The sequence below is a fragment of the Dufourea novaeangliae genome, unplaced genomic scaffold (assembly GCF_001272555.1).
Source record: "Dufourea novaeangliae isolate 0120121106 unplaced genomic scaffold, ASM127255v1 scaffold208, whole genome shotgun sequence".
Lineage (NCBI taxonomy): Eukaryota > Metazoa > Arthropoda > Insecta > Hymenoptera > Halictidae > Dufourea > Dufourea novaeangliae.
In genome coordinates, this window is record NW_015374114.1 from 449,754 (window position 1) to 468,931 (window position 19,178).

Sequence of the window (19,178 nt, forward strand, 5' to 3'; positions counted from 1 at the left end):
ACTACCAATTTCTACCTACAAAGGTTCCCTCATTTTCTACAAAATCTCGCCACCTTCTATACCAACCTTTCAATACCAACATCCAAGTACCGTTCCACAAACAACAAAGAAAATTCCCACTACTCATCGGATCACCAGACAAAAATTCTACAACTACATACCATTTAGATTCGCTTCATCGAAGGTACAAACATGGGTCAAAAGTGATCCACCGTCGCTCCAACCGACGAACAAAGTCCCAACCAACGAACCACGAGTCCTAACAGCGGTCGTCCAGCAAACAGGCGCGCGCGTACACGGGAATAAAGTGATCGAACTGCAAATTTGTCGGCAGCCAGCCCCGGCAATTAAATAAACAGCGCGACGAAAGAGCAATCGAATATCTGGTGCCGCTTATGTTTGCCAGACAATATCGTGCACGTTGAATCAACATCATAAGCGTCGCCACGCGGAGGGACCAGAAATTTCGGTCGTATCCACAAATATTGATTATTCTACCTATTAAGCCGTGTCCCGTTCAACGATAACAATTCCCTCGGATTTCGTCGTGCCTGGGACTCGAACACGCGACCACCACCGCCAGAGGGTTTGGTTAAGGGATCGTGTTTCCGTCTGTCGTTTAGAAACCAGCCAGCGGATATTTTCTGTTTCAGGCGCGATTAATCGGGGATGATATTTCGATACGAGGCTCCGTCGCGTCGGCGTCTCTCTGCGGAGTGCAAAGCACGCCGAAACCGACGACGCGTGGCTGATTGGCCGACCAGCTAATTGGACGCGAAACTGTCCGCTCGAAACACGAACGAATTAGCCTCCTTTTCAATCGGCCCGCTCAATCCTGGGGGACGTTCGATGAAAGACGATCCCCTCTAGTGTGTCGTCATACGTTTCGCTATATACAGGGTGAACCACGAATCGGGATCAGTAGAGATTACTCTGTTATTAGCAGTCCGATCGAAAGTAAAAAAATTATAGGTGTTTTTGCAAAAAATTGAAGGTGACCTTGAAAAATCATGAAAAAAAAAAAGAGTCGAGTAGGTTTTTACTGTTTGGAACCAGTTTGACAACGTAGCCCGGGGTCCCAACAAGCGTTTCGTCAATCATTACGCGACATTTAATTACGCCGCATGAATAGCGGTCGCGATATTGCGAGGCGCGTCCCGACGCCAGGCCACTACCGGTACAATATTGACACGATCCACCACCCCTTGCTCAGCGATGCATCGGTATTTATGCGTAAATATACACGAAGCGCAATAAATAGAATGAAGTACATATTATAGATATTGCCCGCGACCGGATTAATCCCGCGTGTCCCCGCTCAAACGCAGCGTATGTCTGCGTATGTGTGCGTGTTTGCACGCGTGCCGGCTGTTACTTTTCATTTTTTAAATGGATCGTTTCCGTGGGGGGATCGAGAGGGGTGGCGCGCGCTGGATCAACCAGCCGTTTTTCCAGCGCGACCCACGGACGATATTTGGCGAAGAACGAGCAGACTTTTCGCAATAGTCAAATATTCATGGTTCTGCATTATGAGGATACCATTGGGTCGGACTACGCGTGAGCTCGCGATGTTTTATGAATTTCGTGTGTGTGTGCTTGTGGTTTGTGAATGCGAGGGGGTTTGCGAAAAACGCGAGTTTGGAGTGTTTCAGTTCTGGTTTTAGAAATCCTTCTTGGGACATTATTAACAATAAAGTAAATTCTAGAGACTACAGTCGTCTCTAATCATCGTCATCTTGAACACCAATTAAACAACGTCTAAGCATTCCGCAATGACAGTAGACAAAACGGTAAGTTCGACATATTTGAACGACCATTTATTTCCCGCCAACCGAACCGAATCAGAAACGAGAGAACGATCAGGTTTTCTCATGAATTTTAAACACACGTTTCAAACGTTGTTCCGAGTATCGACGCAGGCTCTCGAAGTTCGCGTGGTGACCTTAATTTTCCCATTAAAATTAAATACCACGCGTTGCAGGTCGACTCTGTCCGTGTTTCCGGATGAAGGGCGAAGGGAAACATGGAAATCCGCGGTAATTAATGCGACTGGATGGTAACGGGCCGTTTACTCTGAACCCATTTAAACGCAAACAAAAGTTCTTTCATTCCCCCTTAATTCACTGGTCGCAAGTTTCGAGAGTGGTCGCGGAGATGTAAGATAACACGGCAATTACTCACGCAGCAGCTATGGCGGACATACCGGCTACTGGTGAAACAGTCGAGCGTATTAGGGCACGTTGCGGGACAGTCAAAGCGTCATTTAGCCTCGTCGATGGTTATAAACCGTTCCCCGTGTAACTCGCGGACCGATTAATCATCGGTCTTGCCGCCGATTGACCGCGTTCCACTCTCTCGTTCGACGAAACTATGGCCCTTTGACGTAAACCTTAGTTTCAACACGACTCCCTGGGACCCTCTGACCTCAGGAAATTCTGATTCGATCGGAACAATCATATGACACGTTCCTATTGAACGTACATATTTGTTCGCGTATTATTAAAATAAAACGTCAACGTCTCGATGTTAAGGGGTTAAATATCAATCAGTCGTGAACGTCTGCTAGAATATCGTTTTATCGAGCACCACAGTCCCCGAAGTATACACAGTAAATGCTTTACATAACGTTACATGCACGATTATTATTTTCCACGTGGCAAACTTGGGTTCGCTGGTCGACATCCCCGTAAATTGACAGTTTCTCGACGGTGTCGCGTCGTGCAACGAGCATCCGAGCCGTCCCAGCTCGGTTACACCTGCCGTCTCGACGTAGGGTTTCCTAACTTTTAACGATCCAGTAACTTGCGGCGGGAAGGAGGATGTGCGAAATTCCATCCGTGGGTTGCATCGAACGTTATTAGGTATGTATAGGACGGCGTTCGTTACGTATCGGACGGATTTCCACGTCGTCGGGCCCTCCGTCGTCAAAGTGGCAACCCGAGCACAGGAACGACGGACCGTACACCGGTACTTTATGCGGCTCCACGAGAGAAGTCGAAGTTTCGAGTGCGGGAGCCCACGGACTCTATCGGCCGCGCGCGTTCGCAGGCGTCCGCTAATGGCCCCGTGGAAATTAGATTCGATTCAGAATACGTTCGAGTTTCTGCCGACTTGCGAATCGATCGTTCCACCGTGCACCTTAATCTGTCGTCTTTGTTCTATCCCCCGTCGAATAGGGACGACTCGACACGTTTACGACCCGCTCGCCTACGCTATTTCGTGTTTTTGTCCCTTTCAATTCGGGAACGATGAGTCGATTATACTGGATTACATTGTCTGGTAATTATCCAGTTTCATTGGCCATGCATACAGACAGGTGTATTGAAAGGAAAAATACACGTTACCGTGCACTGTTCGCAGAATTGCTACGATGAAAATAATGTGACTTTACGCACACTTTAACATTTTGATTGCCACGTCACTCAAATATGAGTGACACGTACATTGCAAAGAGACTGGATTATTTAGATACCGTCGCAACGTTTTTCCGTAAAATTAATATCGCTGTACTGTTTAAAACAAGACCAACAGGCTGTATTAATTAAACGCATATATTTTCGACGATTTATGACTTGGAAATGGAAATAAAGTGTGTCTGGCTACTTTCGGACTTTTTCACTGTGGCAATTAACACGTTAACGATGCAATCTAGTGATCTATAAAGCTATTTAACAAACTTTAATCTATGCGAATCCCCTCCATATTTATTGCAAGTTTGTATCCACCTTTTAGATTTCGTATCATTTTAAGTACTGACAGCGAAACATCCTGGTTCGTATTACATCAAAAAGATTTTCCGCTTAACCGAGCCACAGTCGTTCAGGTACTGGCAGCAAACCGTACAATAAAACCGCCGAGAGCGTCACGTACAAGAAGACATTTTCTACTAGGACGTGGGATCTATCGAGAGAAATCTAAGGCGAGCAGAGGGTTTTACGGAAAGCCCACCCTAGCGAGTACTACAGGACAAGTGGCAATTCAGGCCGAAGAGGGACGAGTCTATCGATGATGGTCCAAATACCTCCACTGGTCAGAGCAGTCGTCAAACAAGAAATTCACATTTCGCTACCAACAAACGTATACAATCTTACAGAAAACAATTCATCAAAATACAGTGGCCCTATACGTGGCAATATATCGGGAGCCCTCACCATACTAAAAAAATTGTTCGAAAACATTAGACTTGTGTCGTACAAGTTGGGATTTGTAAAATTCGGATGTTATCCACGTTTCGTTCGTTTCGTGGATAATCTCTCGTACTCAGGTCTATCCCTAGAAAATTGTGTTAACAGGATGTCGCAGGAAAAGTCGAAATTTCCGGGAATAACGCGCGCCCCGCGGTGCTTTTTCGCGTGAGCAGCTCTCAGCGGGTGCTTTACAGCTGGATCCGAGGTAAATCTGTTGACAGCGGCGAGCGAAGCGTCCCGGGCAAAGACGGATTTAACGGACAAAGTTGAAAGGGTTCCCAATTCGATGGGGGAGCGATCTCGTTGGAAAGAGACAGAATCGCACAGTCAAGGCTGTGTCTTCATTCATCGCCGCGTCTCGGCTCGAGCTTTGACGGTCCGGCCATAAAAAAGCTCGTGGCAAACGGGTCAGACGATTTTTTCACAACTTCCTTCCGTGACTTCTCTTTCACGCCCTTTTTCCTCCTGTATTTACGTTTCTCCTTGGCCGACGGCGCGTCACGTTTTTTCGGGGACGGAAACGCGGGACGCTTTAATTAGCAGAAATTAACGTGCCGGGAGAAAAGAATACGCGACTCGAAGACTCTGGAGGGAAAGGTTCTTTATTCCGAGCGCGTAGCGATTCATCCTGGCGGAAAATCCTGCCGTGTCCTCGGTCTCGAAAAACGAATTTTACATAAGTTCGTTCTCTTCAAACTCCTATTTACCGACGACGTCGTTTTTGCGCGTTGTATAAATGAACTCTTTAGTTGTTAAAAGAGAAGGAATATAGAATGTATCTATTGTTCCGCGACACTTATTATTTTCTTCTTTTTTCGTAGTAAAATCACCAATGAGTAGTTCCATCGATTGGAAATTTCATCAATTAATAATTTCGTTAATTAGTAATTTCATAAATTAGTCATTTCGACCAATTAGTAATCCACTCTACCAGGTGGTTCAGGACGGGTGTTACAAGCGGGCAGGAATTTATTCGACATGCTATATTAAGTCGAAAATGTAGAACGAAATTTTTCTGTTTCCGTCTCTCTCGAAGTAACCTCTTCCGTCGCGTAATACGAACAAACATCGCGAGCATCGTTGCTTCCGTCCGATAAAACACTGCCTTCCCCCCCACTTCCTGTTTACGGTCTGTCCGAAAATCCAGGGCAAAGACGGCCCAGGCCGGTGTCATTCGGTTAATTCCACGGAATAGCGGTCGTCGCTCCGCAACGTTTCCTCTCTCCGCGAAGATACGGCTTCCTGTATTATCCGGAAGTGGGTTCTAGGATCGGCAACGGTTCCGCCAGACCCGGCTGGGATTCGTGCGCAGCCGAGCTCCGAATTCCAAGCGACGATCAGATCCCGATCCGAACGTAATCTTCCAGATGGAAGATTCAGTTGAACGGTGTTTACTTGCACGAAACAGGATGACGTTGAATTTCCGATAATCCGGCGAGGGCAATCGGCCTCCTCTGCGCGGCCACGCCACGGCTGGAGCGAAGTTACGAGCTTTTTCCCATCTTCCGGATCCCCTTTTTCATCGTGGTCCCGCGTCGACGAAAGGAGAGAGTTTTTTCCTTCCCCACCACCGACACGGACTACGTAACTTTGCTTGTCGATGGCCGATCGTCGAATTTATCTTCGGTTTTAGAAGCGCCCACGGGGTTTTGCGCGTGCATTAACACTGGACCCGTGTCTCTCGCAAGCTGCGAGATGACAATGTTGCTTTGATCGTAGCAGGTTTTATATGCAGAATTAATTATGCAGAAAGCTAGCAACCCTTAATGATCTGAACTGAAGTAAAAGTTTGTGGATTTTTATTTAAAAAATGAAAGTAGCTTTATTTCTGTTGGGTACGTTTTATTTCTTGTTGTTGTTGCACAATGTTATCTAATGGGTTATTTAACAGTGAGTCGTAGAATTAATATTAGGTTAAATTTTCCTCACGTTATCCACCCAATTTATCCTCACCTTCCAGGACCGTATACCGTCAAATTTCCCATTTATACCAGTAAATTATTAATGAGTGTTCGAAGGCTCTTCGTTACTAAATGTTCAGACGTCATCCGCCCAGTGCCGGGGATAACGTCAAAACACCCAACGCTAACAAGCTTTCGAGCACTTATCGATAATTTACTGTATAGTTTCAATTATATGACTCTGACAGTGATGGAATACCATAAACAGATCGTGTCCAGTTTAGACCATGTTTTCCAGAAAAACAAAGATCAAGAGACACTAGAATTCCGGGTTTCACGGCAGAGTCATAGGCGCGCCCCAGTCGAGAAGTACCCGAGCGAATTGCTGAACTTTCGCAATGATAAGAGGATTGAAAATTCAACGGGCATGTTTCGGAGGCGAACGAGACACGTAAAACGTCATCGGGCTTTTCGGTGAATACAAGTTGCGCCCTTTGGAAGGACACCCGGCCCCGCAGAGCGAAACCACAGCAGCTCCGTCAGCCTAACACGGCGGTCGGGTTCACGTGCACGTCCGCCTGCGAGCTAATGTCCGTGCCACCTGGGACATCCTGACACTCGGATGCTCTCCGATGTCCAGACACACGCGCGCCAGGTTCCTCCAGGCTGAGGGCGGAGGTGGAGGATCTATACCGGTGACTGCTTTTAATCCATCTAGTTTTATGATGACACAGAGTCCTCGGAGGTCTTCCCCCCTTGAAAATGGGTCAACTTGGCCGCGGAATTGCTCCGCGTACTTCGAGCCGACCGGGACATTAAACTTCTAAGTAGATTATGTTGGACGTTTAGAACATTGTAAAAGGTTCGAGCGACGAGCCTTTTCCACGTGGCCGAACGAACATCGCGAAATATCGAGTCTTTTTGGGTCATCGATATGGAAATTCTGAAGTTTAATCACTCAATGCCATTCAGCTTTTGTCCTCCTTCTGTTATCTTTGTCTTCTTCTGTTCTATTTCGTAATCTTTTAATGCCCCGTGTGACGTATACGTTATATGTTATATTTCCAGTGGTTTTGTTGTGAAAATACAGATGAGATGTACGTATTGGGACCATTTTTGAGTTAACTAATCGCGAGAAATATTTGTTTCCCCGCAAGAGGTGTTTAATATCGATATTTACGACTTGAAATTACCAAGATACGACGTATATATATATATGTCTAAGCGTTACAGGGTTAAACTTCGATTATTTAGTTTGATCCTAGGAAACTAAAATGTGTAGGTTACCGTTGCCGTAAAAATGGTGTCAATTAGATATTTAATGATTAATGGGAAGAATGTACTCGTGCAAAGTGGATTTATCGTGGAATATCCTTGGAGAATTCCGTTTAATCTTATTCAGAAATCGTCGTGGATCTTTAGTGTCCCGTGAATATTTCATGGACGCGTCTCACGTGTACGCATAATTCTCGTGCCGCCGCCACTGGTTCCACGCTTGGCTCCGCCCAACGTTCCCCCCCCACCATAGACGCCTCGCCACTGACAGGCGGCCACGTTACGCGAGTGGCGTAGCACTGCGCCCGCGGCCCGCTTCGAGTTGATTAATCTCTACAATATTTAAGAAGCATACAGCTGGAGCAAAAAGCCTTCCACCGTGGCTTCCCTCGGTTCGTTTTCTTCCTGCAAATCTGACTCGGTTAATCCTCCTTCTGTATATTTCCTCTTTTCCGCGAGCTTTACACCGGCTGTACTCGTATTTCCCGAAACAAAACGCGATTTTGGTTGCATAATTGACCGTTTGGCGCGTTTTACTCCGTTTTCATCGTTTATCAGGTATTATATTTTCTCGCGTATGGACACTTTCATTCCCCGCCCAACTGAAATACACTGTCCAATCTTTCACTTTTCCTCGCTATCCAGAATTAATTATTTCTTTTTGGTAGACTGGAAATGTTTAGAAATCGTCAACCCTGTACCCAATGACGAAACAGGACTATATAATCTTTCTTTTCCAATTGGTTTTGGATTTAACTAGATATGAAAATTTCTCGATTCATGGCCTCGTTTGTCCACCATACGCGCGAGCGTAACCGAGAAAATGCTGCGCACGCTGGCAACAGTCACGTACGCGCGAACACGCAACCGCATTATTAATAATACGGCAATGAAAGGGAACGGGACAGAGAGAGAGGAGGAGGAGGAGGAGGAAACGGTGTAGTTTATCGCAGTTCATTGCATTAACCAGCACACGCCAAACCCATCGGGAATTTTCTCGCGGGACGAGCACGCGTGCAATTTCAACGCAAGCATCGAAGCTTAAACCTCGGCGTGTAAAGTCGATAACGATGCGGATCACGAGATAATACGGGGCCTCTGGAATTCCGAACTTCCTCTGATTTGCATCAAGACTTCGCGGAGTGGGAAGCTTTGGACCGAGTTAGGTTTACAGATTTTCCAGGGGAAATAATTTCACCCGTAAACGTATTGTTTAGGTGAAGTACGGGATAATTAATAACGTTAACGAAATTTCGTACTGAATTATCTGACTTACTATAAAACATTCATCTGACACATGTTGACTGTAATCCACTTTATAAAGTATCACGTTAATCGCCATTATGTAAAATATATTGTCTCATTTTTGGTTACTAAAAGTGTATCTTTTTATCAATGTTACTTAAATTACTAAAATAAATAGAATGTATTTATTTGGATACAAATGGGGCTTAACTTTTCAAGTAGACGAATTAAAAGAGAAACAGAGACGTTGAACGTGAAGTACCCATAAAAGTATGGGACCAGATCTGATAATTAAAGAAAGAGAAAAATCTTTAATAGTAATGAGTAAATGATTTGAATTTGTACCGATTCCGTAACTTTTTCTATATCGTAACTAAATACTAAATTGTCGTGTCATCGAACATAAACTCTGGTCCCATACTTTTGGTCGGTAGTGTACATTTAACGATTTTCTAAATTCTATTTCATCGAAAACGAAGAAGTCTTGAATGAAACAACATTAGTGCACGCCTTCGACTAACTTCTGCAGAAGCGATTACGTCTTTATACCATCAATACTATCTTCCTCTGTATATATCTTCCGACACGATTCGGACAATTCCGTCGGACAGCAACGTAAAATTTCAATTAAAGGGAAATCGATACGATACCCGTCAGGTTATTTTTGTCCGTCGGCCAGAAGGTGGATCGCGCAGACCGAGAAACGGTAATGTGAAATGGTAATGGTGGAGAGTGTGGAGTCGCGCGAGCGGCTAATTGCATTCCTAATAATCCGCCGACGGGGGAGGACTTATAACAGTTTATCGTTCTTTATCACCCGGCCGACTGCAACCGCTGGGAATTTTCCGGTTGGTCCTGCGTACGTTGTCCCCACGTAACGATTCGAACTTTATCATCGACTCGGTGAAAAAGGGTAACGTCATGCGAATCTTCGAGAATTCTTTATATTTAATTCAAGCACGCGTTTCTTCCGTCCAGGAATCGAAATATGACCTTTCCCGCTTGAAAATCCTATTAGTCGCCAGTAATTTCCCTCCTCGCGTTTTAAACCCATTAACATATTCTATGGTTCATTCGGAAGGGAGCAGGATCCTCTGAATAATGAAGTATTAATTTCGGTGGTTTACGATTCGAAAGGATTATTCTCGTCTAGAAGGATATTTTTCAGACAGAATCGTCACTTATGGGTTGCATGAACTTTTATTACATCGTAAAAGAATGTACGACAGTTCATCAATCATGAACTGTGGTCCCATAATTATGGCCAGTAGTTACATCATTCTCCTCCTTCGTTCCATAAAGATCACAACTTTCATTTTCCAGTAATAAAATCTAAGAAAAACTTGCTATCGTTCGCGTCAATCTGAATGGAATGCCTTTTCTTTTTACGGTTTCTAGGAGTGTTTAGAATCGCCTACGAGCGTTCCACCAGTGTAAATAATTGCCGGACACCGAGGCAAAAGTGGCGCATGAAATATGCAGAAAACGCAACCGCATTCCTCATATTGCGGCGTGGCGAAGGGATGGGAGTGGAAACATCGGCGATTCGTTGAATTCGTATCGAGCTAATGTATGGATTGCGGTAAACGAAGAATCGTCCGGCGGCACTGCGTGCGCCGACTGCACGGCTGCTCTTTAAAAATGGACGCCCGGCATGCGAGATCGCGAGAATACCGTGCTACAAACGACAGATATTACCGGGAATTACGCCGTCTGATATCGCGAAAGGATGTCGGCGAAATAAAATATGTACAATATCCCCCATGGCCGTTCCGACCCACGCTTTCCCGACGATAAATTTTTCGTGGATCTTAACCGCTGAACAATGCTTCTTAAACGCGGTATTATTCGCATTTTCGTGCACAGGGTGTTAATTTTAATTCGAGCACCTAAATTATTCCCGCAATTATTTCCCATAATTATACAGCCCCCCTAGATCACCCTTGATCCGGCGCTGGATAGTATAAACGTGGGTTACAACGAACTATTGCAGTTACCATGGTAAAGAACAGAGACATACTATTCAGTCATTAAAACTAGATGAATCAATATTTCTTATTATTTTTTTCATATTTAACTCACCCAGATTAACGAACGCGATTCATTAGACCGAGAACAGAACGAACCAGTACCGTTTTCACGAAGAATCCTGTGGACCGTTCGAGCGTCGCGTATAACGAGCAGACCGAAGCTCATGCTCGCAAAGCAGAATTAGTTATAGAACCAGATTAAGAGGGTCCTTTCAATCGAGATTACACCAACAATTCCGCGACACGGTTGCGGATTAGATCCGTTTTTGCTCTCCCCACCACGAGCACGACCGTCACAAAGGACGCGACACCGTGGAACGTTCTCTCGCTCCCGTTGTTCGAACAATGTAACGAGAAGCCGCCGTTTTATTCGACAGTCACGTAAACGGGACAGACGAGGTAGACGGCGGACATGCAAACGAGTAATTACTGCATTACTAATAATACGCCGAGGACGAATGGATTTACGTGTCCCGCGGCATTAGGGAAATTACCGGAAACGCTGTCGCCGGGTTTATTGTTTCACGTGTAAAATCGATCACGGTCGGTGGACGGGACAAAAGGAACGGGAACGAGGGCTTCAACGTCGGTGTCCACGGAGTTATTTTCCTACCCTCGTGGTTTCTCTTTGCCTCGAATTGATTACAGACGCACACAGACGGACGGAGAGACACAGAACGGACCGAACGGTTGATTCCCGACGATTCAACGCTCGACGCTCGACTTCGGGCTTAATCACCGGAAATCGAACGTCGTCTGTCCGTCGCTTTTAACGTTTATCACCGTCATGGGACGCTCCTGAACACGGGATTATTTAGATTCGTCGCGATTGCATGGACACGAAGCGTCCCTGTTTTCAATTATACGAATGCTCCGAGTCGGGAATTCTTGCACTCCAGCCGGGGACAACGCTCTCTTGCGAATGGTGGAAAAGGGTGTAGTAGTCTAAGGAATTTATAGAACGAAGTTTTCCTTGCGTATTCTGGAACGTTCTATTGTGGATTGAATTTCTATTTGTGATATTGATGCATTAAGTGCACCGATGAGTAATGAATTGATCAGGTGTAAAATTCAAACAATTTTCACATCTTCCTTCGTTTTAATACTTTCATTTAGAAGAGGCAAAATTATTTAAGTACCATTACAAAATTTTTGGTAAAATTTACGTCGTAGCATAATACGAAATAAGACCAACAGCCTCTGTTAACTAAACGCATATATTTTCGACGATTTATGACTCAAAAGATGGAAAAAAGTGTGTCTGACTACGTATGTCTTTTTCCACTGTGGCGGTCGACGTGTTCAAAATGGCGGGTTATTTCCCACTTTTCGAAAATAAACTAATACCGAACTTAAGAAAACGTAGTATTTTTATTCACAGTCGACTCTAGTGACTCTGAATGGAAAATTTGATGATCATCTGCACGAAATTTATATATTAAATTTTTTTTTAAATGAAAACCAGACTGTGTCGCAATTTTGGGGAATTTCTTAGGTGTTCCTGGAAGAATATCCTTCTTGTCGAGACACCTCGCGCACACACACGTTTATAAAGGTTCAACAACGAGGAAGGGGACCGAGTTCATGGAACGGGCGTTACATCCGCGCCATCGAGTCGCAACAAAATTCGTCGGTTTATCTGACGATTCTATCGGGCATGGTGAACGTCGGAGGGGATCTATTACTGGAACGAGACATCGATGCGGGGCTCCTGGGACCGGCGAGCGATTTCGACGGAAAATGTAGGTATATACGAACGAGACAGTCCCTTCTACGAAAATTACCATCCACGTTACGTTTCCAACTGTATCACGAACACCTTGCCCCCTTCCAAAGACGCTCGAAACTTTTGATCGACGCTGACAAAAAAAGGATCGAAGAGCTTGACTCTCCTGAAGTCTCGGTTCATTTTCACAAATGAGAATAATTCATAAACCACTGGTGAGATTAGACAAGAGAACGAAGAAGGAACTATGGTATGATTTTTATACGACATTCTGAAGTTTTTGGAACGAATCAGAAGCTCAGAGAATCTTGGATTTTGATTGTTTTTCGTGTGCACATATAGGGAACACGGATGGAGGGTTACGTTGCACGTTTCAATGGAAAAATTTGTCCTACGAAGACTTGATTCTTCGCGTTACTACGTTCCTGAAACAATACAGTTTGAAAAAGATCAATGGACTCACCTTTCTGGTGTCGATTGATGCTTATACCCTGTCCGTCTTCCCTCTTCCACATCAATTTCGGCGACGGATATCCGTCCGCTTTGCACGTCAGAGTGATGTTCTGATTCTCTCGAACGGCAACCGTGCTATCGGTAGACAGCGCGTCCAATATGTTCGGCGGCACTTTAAGCAAGAACACGAAAGAAACAGGAATATTACAACAGGGGAAACATTACCGAGTATTCCGTGATCCCTGGTGTTAATACTTTAAGTAACTTTCGTGTTTCAGTTGACTGTGGCAAGTGTTTTCGTAAGGATTGATCCTTTTAAGGCGACGAGGAGGGGGGAGGGGCTAGGATTTCCGTTAAGGCACTTAGCGTTTACGGTGCATAAAGTTTAATAATTGTACGCGTTGGGTACGGTTCGATGTAAGCCGACGAAAGAAGATTAAATATGCTCACCGACAACCTGAAGGAAGCCGACCTGACTCATCATAGGCACCGTGTTCACTTGGCACATATAATAACCTCGGTCGTCTTGGTGCACGCCGTTTATATGCAGCAACCAAGTTTTCTGGTTGTCGTGGGACACCGAGAACCTTGGTATTTTCACGACCACGTGCTTGTGAATAGTGAGCAACATTTGACGGCCCACGTGGATCCACGCCACCTGTGGACAAAAGAATTTCATTTGGAAAATTGTGTATGATATAAATGAATAAAATCTGCAAGTCTTCGAAAGTCCTACAATGGACCCTAATGATGGACCCTAAGTGATTTCACCCCTCAAAGTACCGTCGCAGCTGATAAAAAACAATACGTATATTTTTGACTGCTTAACAGACATACGAAGTTTCATGAAAATCGGAGGAGGACACTTCCGTTTCTTTCTTTGTAAGATGCGTATTGTCAATAGACCCGTCGCGAAACTGTTCATACGCGATCGACGTGACGCTCGTCTACGCCGTAGAATCCTTCGAATTTCCCCGTCGTCAATGGACCGAGTAGTCGACGGACGGGCTCCACAAGTGGCGGAGCACAATATACCGACGAGCAGCGGCCGAGCACCGTCGGCGAAACAGAGAGAAAGAGACCCCAGGCGTCGTAGTGGCTGCGACGAGACGGCGCGAACCGGGCCGCATCAGAAATGCTATGAACAAACATTATTACGACCGTATTTTACGCTCCGTCGGGTTAACGTAGCCTCTAACTAAGCTCATTCCACGACAAAGCTTATGCACTTTCGAGGATTTCTGGGTTAAACTGCCTGCTGCCCCCTCCCCCCTCGCTCTTCCCTGTTCCATTCCTCTGCCCTCCCAGTCGTCGGTCTCGCTTCTTCTTTTTCATTTCCTTGGCAACGGTCGAGAACGCTCGGTTGCGCGAAAGCGCCACTTTTTCCTCATTTTTACCTTCCGTTCCTCCCCTCCCTACTCCTCCGTTTCGGCGTATCTCGCGGAACTAACGCGGATAACAACTCCTCTTGAGCTTGTCGGCCGATGAATTATAGCGCGGCGGCGGGGCTGCCCACTTGAACCCTCGCGGCTGATCCTATTTTCGGGGCTCATCGGGCTCGAGAGGATACTTTACGTTCTCGCTACGGGCTACAGGGAGGCTGAAGTATGAGAATACGGTGTAAACGATATATACCGCTTCGTTCTCTTGACGAATAGTAGAGTAGGAGTATATCTATACTTAATCTGTTTCTCTACAAACGTTAATTGTATATAAATGATGAAAATTTTTTTTAAGTACCCTGTTGGTATACAGGCTGAATCACCAACAACTGCCATCTGGGATAATTCGTTGTATTGACGTTAAAACAATTATCTTTGTACAACATATCTGTTACCTCAAGCTACTATTTCAATATTTTACAGTTTTCAAAATAGTAAGGTAACACTGAAATTTTTCTGTGACACTACGTGTTGTTTTAAGTACCTACTGTGTTAAATTTTATACAATGATGATTGGTTTTAATACGATACTATGTTGTAGGCGATACAAAGGTGAATTCAATGACCTGCAAGAAAGTGACTGTCGTTTACGACTCATCCTTGGTCAGATTCCGTCTCTAAGTACAATCTACAGCGATTGTTTCGACGTGCTGTATCGACTGACTCCAAGAGGAGGGTCGGATTTATCGTGAGATGACCTGATTCGTTGATTTAATTTGTCGAAAGGATCAAAGGGGCACGGACAAACCAGCTGCCGGGTATTCCAAGGAACGTCATATCGGGGAAGATTAAACCGTAGTCGAATTCTCGGTTAATCCTTCGTCTCGAATACGGCCGGACCACCGTTCTCTATGCCGGCGGCGGCTTCACGAAGCTTCACCGTGCGATAGTTTTCACTGGAGATCTCCGTCGATCGTTCTCGATGAAACATTCGATGTGATTTCTACGCTCGTGAATTGATTACTCCTTCGATAGAAGCGTTTAATTCTCATGAATCTTTTTATACAACTTATATTGTTATTTAACTTTTCATTGTACTTTATTTATCTATAATAATAACGCTAAGAATAAACATTTATTTTAACGAACGTAAATATAAGAACATATTACAATGAAATTAAACTTAATTATAAGAAAGAAAATATTCTTTTCTTCAATATTTCAAACACTTGAAAATGAATTTCGTGGCAATATGTATTTATTTGAAACAGGAAATCGGAATTTAAATAACGACTCGATGAACACTCGAAACTCAAAGGAAGTATTCGATTTTTCAGAATCACCCGATGAAATTTTAACCCAAACGATCCGCGAAATACCAAAACGGTTGGATGTCTGCCACGCGAAATAATTAATAGAAATCGCGGCCCGCTCGCCGTGGTCAATCGCTCTCGATTCGTATCGTTCGCGTTGATCTGGAATCGGAAGCTCGATAGGATCACATATCCGGTTCCCGGTGGCGACCAGCCGTCGACTGTCACGGATATCCAATCGATTCGCGATAGAATCTTTCCGGGATAATTTATCCGAACGCGATTAATCGGCTTCTGATCGTCGAGTGTCGTCGATACACCAGATCGATCACGTTAGAAGGGACAAATTTTCGGCCGAAAATTATTAATTTGTCCGATGATACGAACCGATACACCGGATACCTAATCGATCTGTGTACAATTCAGGAGGGTTCGAGAGGGATCGCGACGCCGCGAATCGAATATAGGATTGAGAGGAAACGAGTGACGCAAGGCCGGTAGCTAACGGCCCTATATTGGCCTTTAAACGGTCTCGAGGAAAAGCTCGCGCCGCTCGCGGCCTCGATTGAAATCCCTGGCACCGGTACAAAGTCGGGCTTAACTGCTACCGCGACGCAAGCTTTTATACCGGGCGATGGGGGAGGAAAAAAAGCTCCATTCCGCTGCAACGGGTTTTTTCTCGCGATGAACAACGAACCACGTGGATCTTCGTTACGATTTCATTTCTCGACGAATTCATTTCGCCAATCGCGAGAATCCGTAAATTTTATATTAACCCTCGTACGTCCCTTGTGTCAATTTGACACATTTTTCTCCTAAGAAATTATATTATCCTGTCATGTGTAGGAAAATTTAGCTGAGGCTTCGTGACTTTTATTTTAAAGAATTTGCAAATTTAACTATTTATCTTTTTATTGCATTCGCCGTTTACCACTGAATCCATTTGACAGCGAAAGACGAATTAAGATGGGAACTTAATAATTACTCTACTTTCTTTTTTTACATCTCCATCCGACGTTAAGTCCACGATAAAATCATTAACAAGGTTTTGTAGGATTTTCGTGTATAATACTGTAAGGTGTGAATAGTGTGTATGTGTGTCCTTTCCCAATATTTAAATAAAATAAAACACACATTCTCTCTGTATCTCTGTGGCACTTATGTGTATGAAAATTCGTGGATCACAACGAAACAGAAGCCTCGTCGCTCCCGAAATTGTTTCGTAATCCGTCTGAAGATATTTCGATAAAAAACAAAAAATACCGAGGCACACGACAGCTTTCGATTTAATTAAAATCGAGCAGCAAGAGCTGCGTACACTCTGTTCGCGCGCGTTTACTATCTATTGACAGTCCCCGCGGATGATTCAATGCAATCTAGATCGGGTACGCTCGGCTCGATTACTTTTGCGCTTCGGCCCGTGTGCTGCTCGGCGGCTGTCGACTGGATCGAGTTCTCTTTTTTTCACTTCCAAATGACTGGCGCGCATGGAACCGATAAGGGGAGACGAGATTCCAACAACAAAAAGGAAAGAAATATAAATAAAATCAAACCGTTCCGGTTAAAAGCCTGAACGACTGGAAGAAAAAATAGGAGAACGCGAGAAACGTTTATCGAACATGAACACCCGAGAAATTAAGTCGATGGTCGTTCGACGGTGTCGATCTCGGATTTTCCGACACTTTGTAGCGGTCACGTGTGTTTCCCTTGAAATCGAATCGAATTAACGCAATTAAACCGACGCGTGATTTCTCATTTTAATCGTGATTAGCTCAGATTCGTCACGCATTAATCCCTTGCCTTATAAAATCGAGTCGAACTCGTTTTGACGATTTCAAAATCGATTCAGTAAACACGAACATTATTCGTTTACATTTAGTCAAAATGAAATACCACATTTCTGGTAATAATATGTAACTTTCAGAGTAAATGTACAGCTGCCATAAGTACAGAATTCCTTTCGTCTCTGGGAAACTATCGACAACAAAGTAAGACTGCAGACGCCAAGAAATTTGTAAGACAAAGGGTTAATGAGACCTAAGATCCGGAGCAAGACGTTCTCCAGATGATTTCTAATTTTCCTCCGTGAACAATGATCTGGTGTCGCCGGTGAGTGACAGTAATTATCCGCTGACAGTGCTACGTGCGAGGTGCACCGAGTCACGCGTCATCTTAACACCGCAAACTCGCCGCGGAGTATACATTTCTCATTTAAATACGTGCTTGAAGAACCGACCCACGCTGAGTCGCCGTCAAAATCTGCAACGACCTCCACTCCTCTTAATAGAAACGATTCTGGGACCTGGGAAACGAAATTTCTGTCTCGTGAATGACGTACTGATACTAGATTCTAAAAATTTTACTAAACAATACTCTACAAACTGGAACTTCTTAAACACACTGTCGGATCAGCCTCGAAGGTCCAAGACTATCTAGCCTCTATTTACTATCTTCTGTCCATTATCACATAAACAGTTTCCACTCTCTACTAAGGGCAGGTTTACCAGCAGCAATCTTGCCCCAGCTCGTCGTTCCACCACCGCATAACGGTAGAATAACGGCCGATGATACTATTATTACGATTATTATCATCGAATCCCATAAACCCACGTAACGGCGGACTATATATCGAAGCTTTGATCCACGAGTCGACGAAACTCGGGTCTCTCTGAACGGACAGGAGAATAACCAGGCCTCGAGTTTACACGAGCTCCCCGAGCGATCGACCAGACGGTCTACAATTTAATTAACCCCCGCGTGGAACCGTTCCTGGATGGAGAAGCGTGGGTGAGTTGAAAAAAAAAAGGTAACTGAGTGGTCCGAGAGCATAACAGGAGAGAATGTCGGATAGGGGGTGGAGGGTAGCGACGGAAAACAGCGAAAGGGCGAGCAAGAAGAAGGTCGTACCGGTGCAATTCCGTGGACGTTGCGACGTTTAGCGTCGTCGGGCGAGGGTGCGCCCGTTTTAATCAACTTTGCAAAAATATTCCCGTCTGTTCGCCGCTGCGTTCAGTCATTAGGCCGAGTCTGATTTCCCACAAGGTCGCTCTTATTTCCCTCTCCACGGTGTTTAGCTTTAACGTTCCCCGGGCCGTTTTTACGCCGCTGACAGCTGGGTCCATTCGGGAGGGTAGAGGTGAGAGGCTTTGTCTCGACAACGGACACATTTATTAATTCCTCCCTTCCCTCGCCTTCTGTCCATTGCGTCGCCCCCACGAATTGCCCCTATATCGATTCGCTGTTTCTTGCGAGAACCACGTGGGACCAGTCGCGGATAAACGGGGAATTGATTAATGGGGATGAAATGGCCACCGCTGACTTAGTCAATTTGGTTCGGGAGGAGTCTACGGTTTGATGTAGAAATGTGTTCAATGGTGTTTATTGCTGTTAATAATTTACACATAGAGAGCTTGAAGTTTAATTCTACAACGGTACACTTCCTTGTACTAGCATTAACGGTAACCCGTTCATTTCTGATCGCAGTAGAAACTTCTTCAACTGCACTACTTTGTTTCTTGGAGAATAAAGAAGAGATTGATGTATAACGTCTTCCGATTAGGTGAATTTCGGGTAGGGAGAAGTAGTTTTGAATCCGTAAAATTATTGATTTAACCCTGTATCGCCGAGTGTGACGTTTTCGTAACGTTTGATTTCAACGTATTTGAT

The 19,178-nt window shown here is 44.7% G+C and overlaps 1 protein-coding gene across 2 annotated transcripts in view; it reads right to left on the reverse strand.

Annotated features, from left to right (window-relative positions):
* Positions 1-19,178, reverse strand: part of LOC107190915 (lachesin-like) — a 272,876-nt gene that overhangs the window by 52,491 nt on the left and 201,207 nt on the right. For both annotated transcript variants that reach the window (XM_015579807.1, XM_015579806.1), the window contains exons 4-5: positions 13,268-13,475; positions 12,828-12,989 (exon numbers count right to left, since the gene is read on the reverse strand). In XM_015579807.1, coding sequence (XP_015435293.1) covers positions 12,828-12,989; positions 13,268-13,475 — 370 coding nt within the window. The remainder of the gene's footprint in view (positions 1-12,827; positions 12,990-13,267; positions 13,476-19,178) is intronic.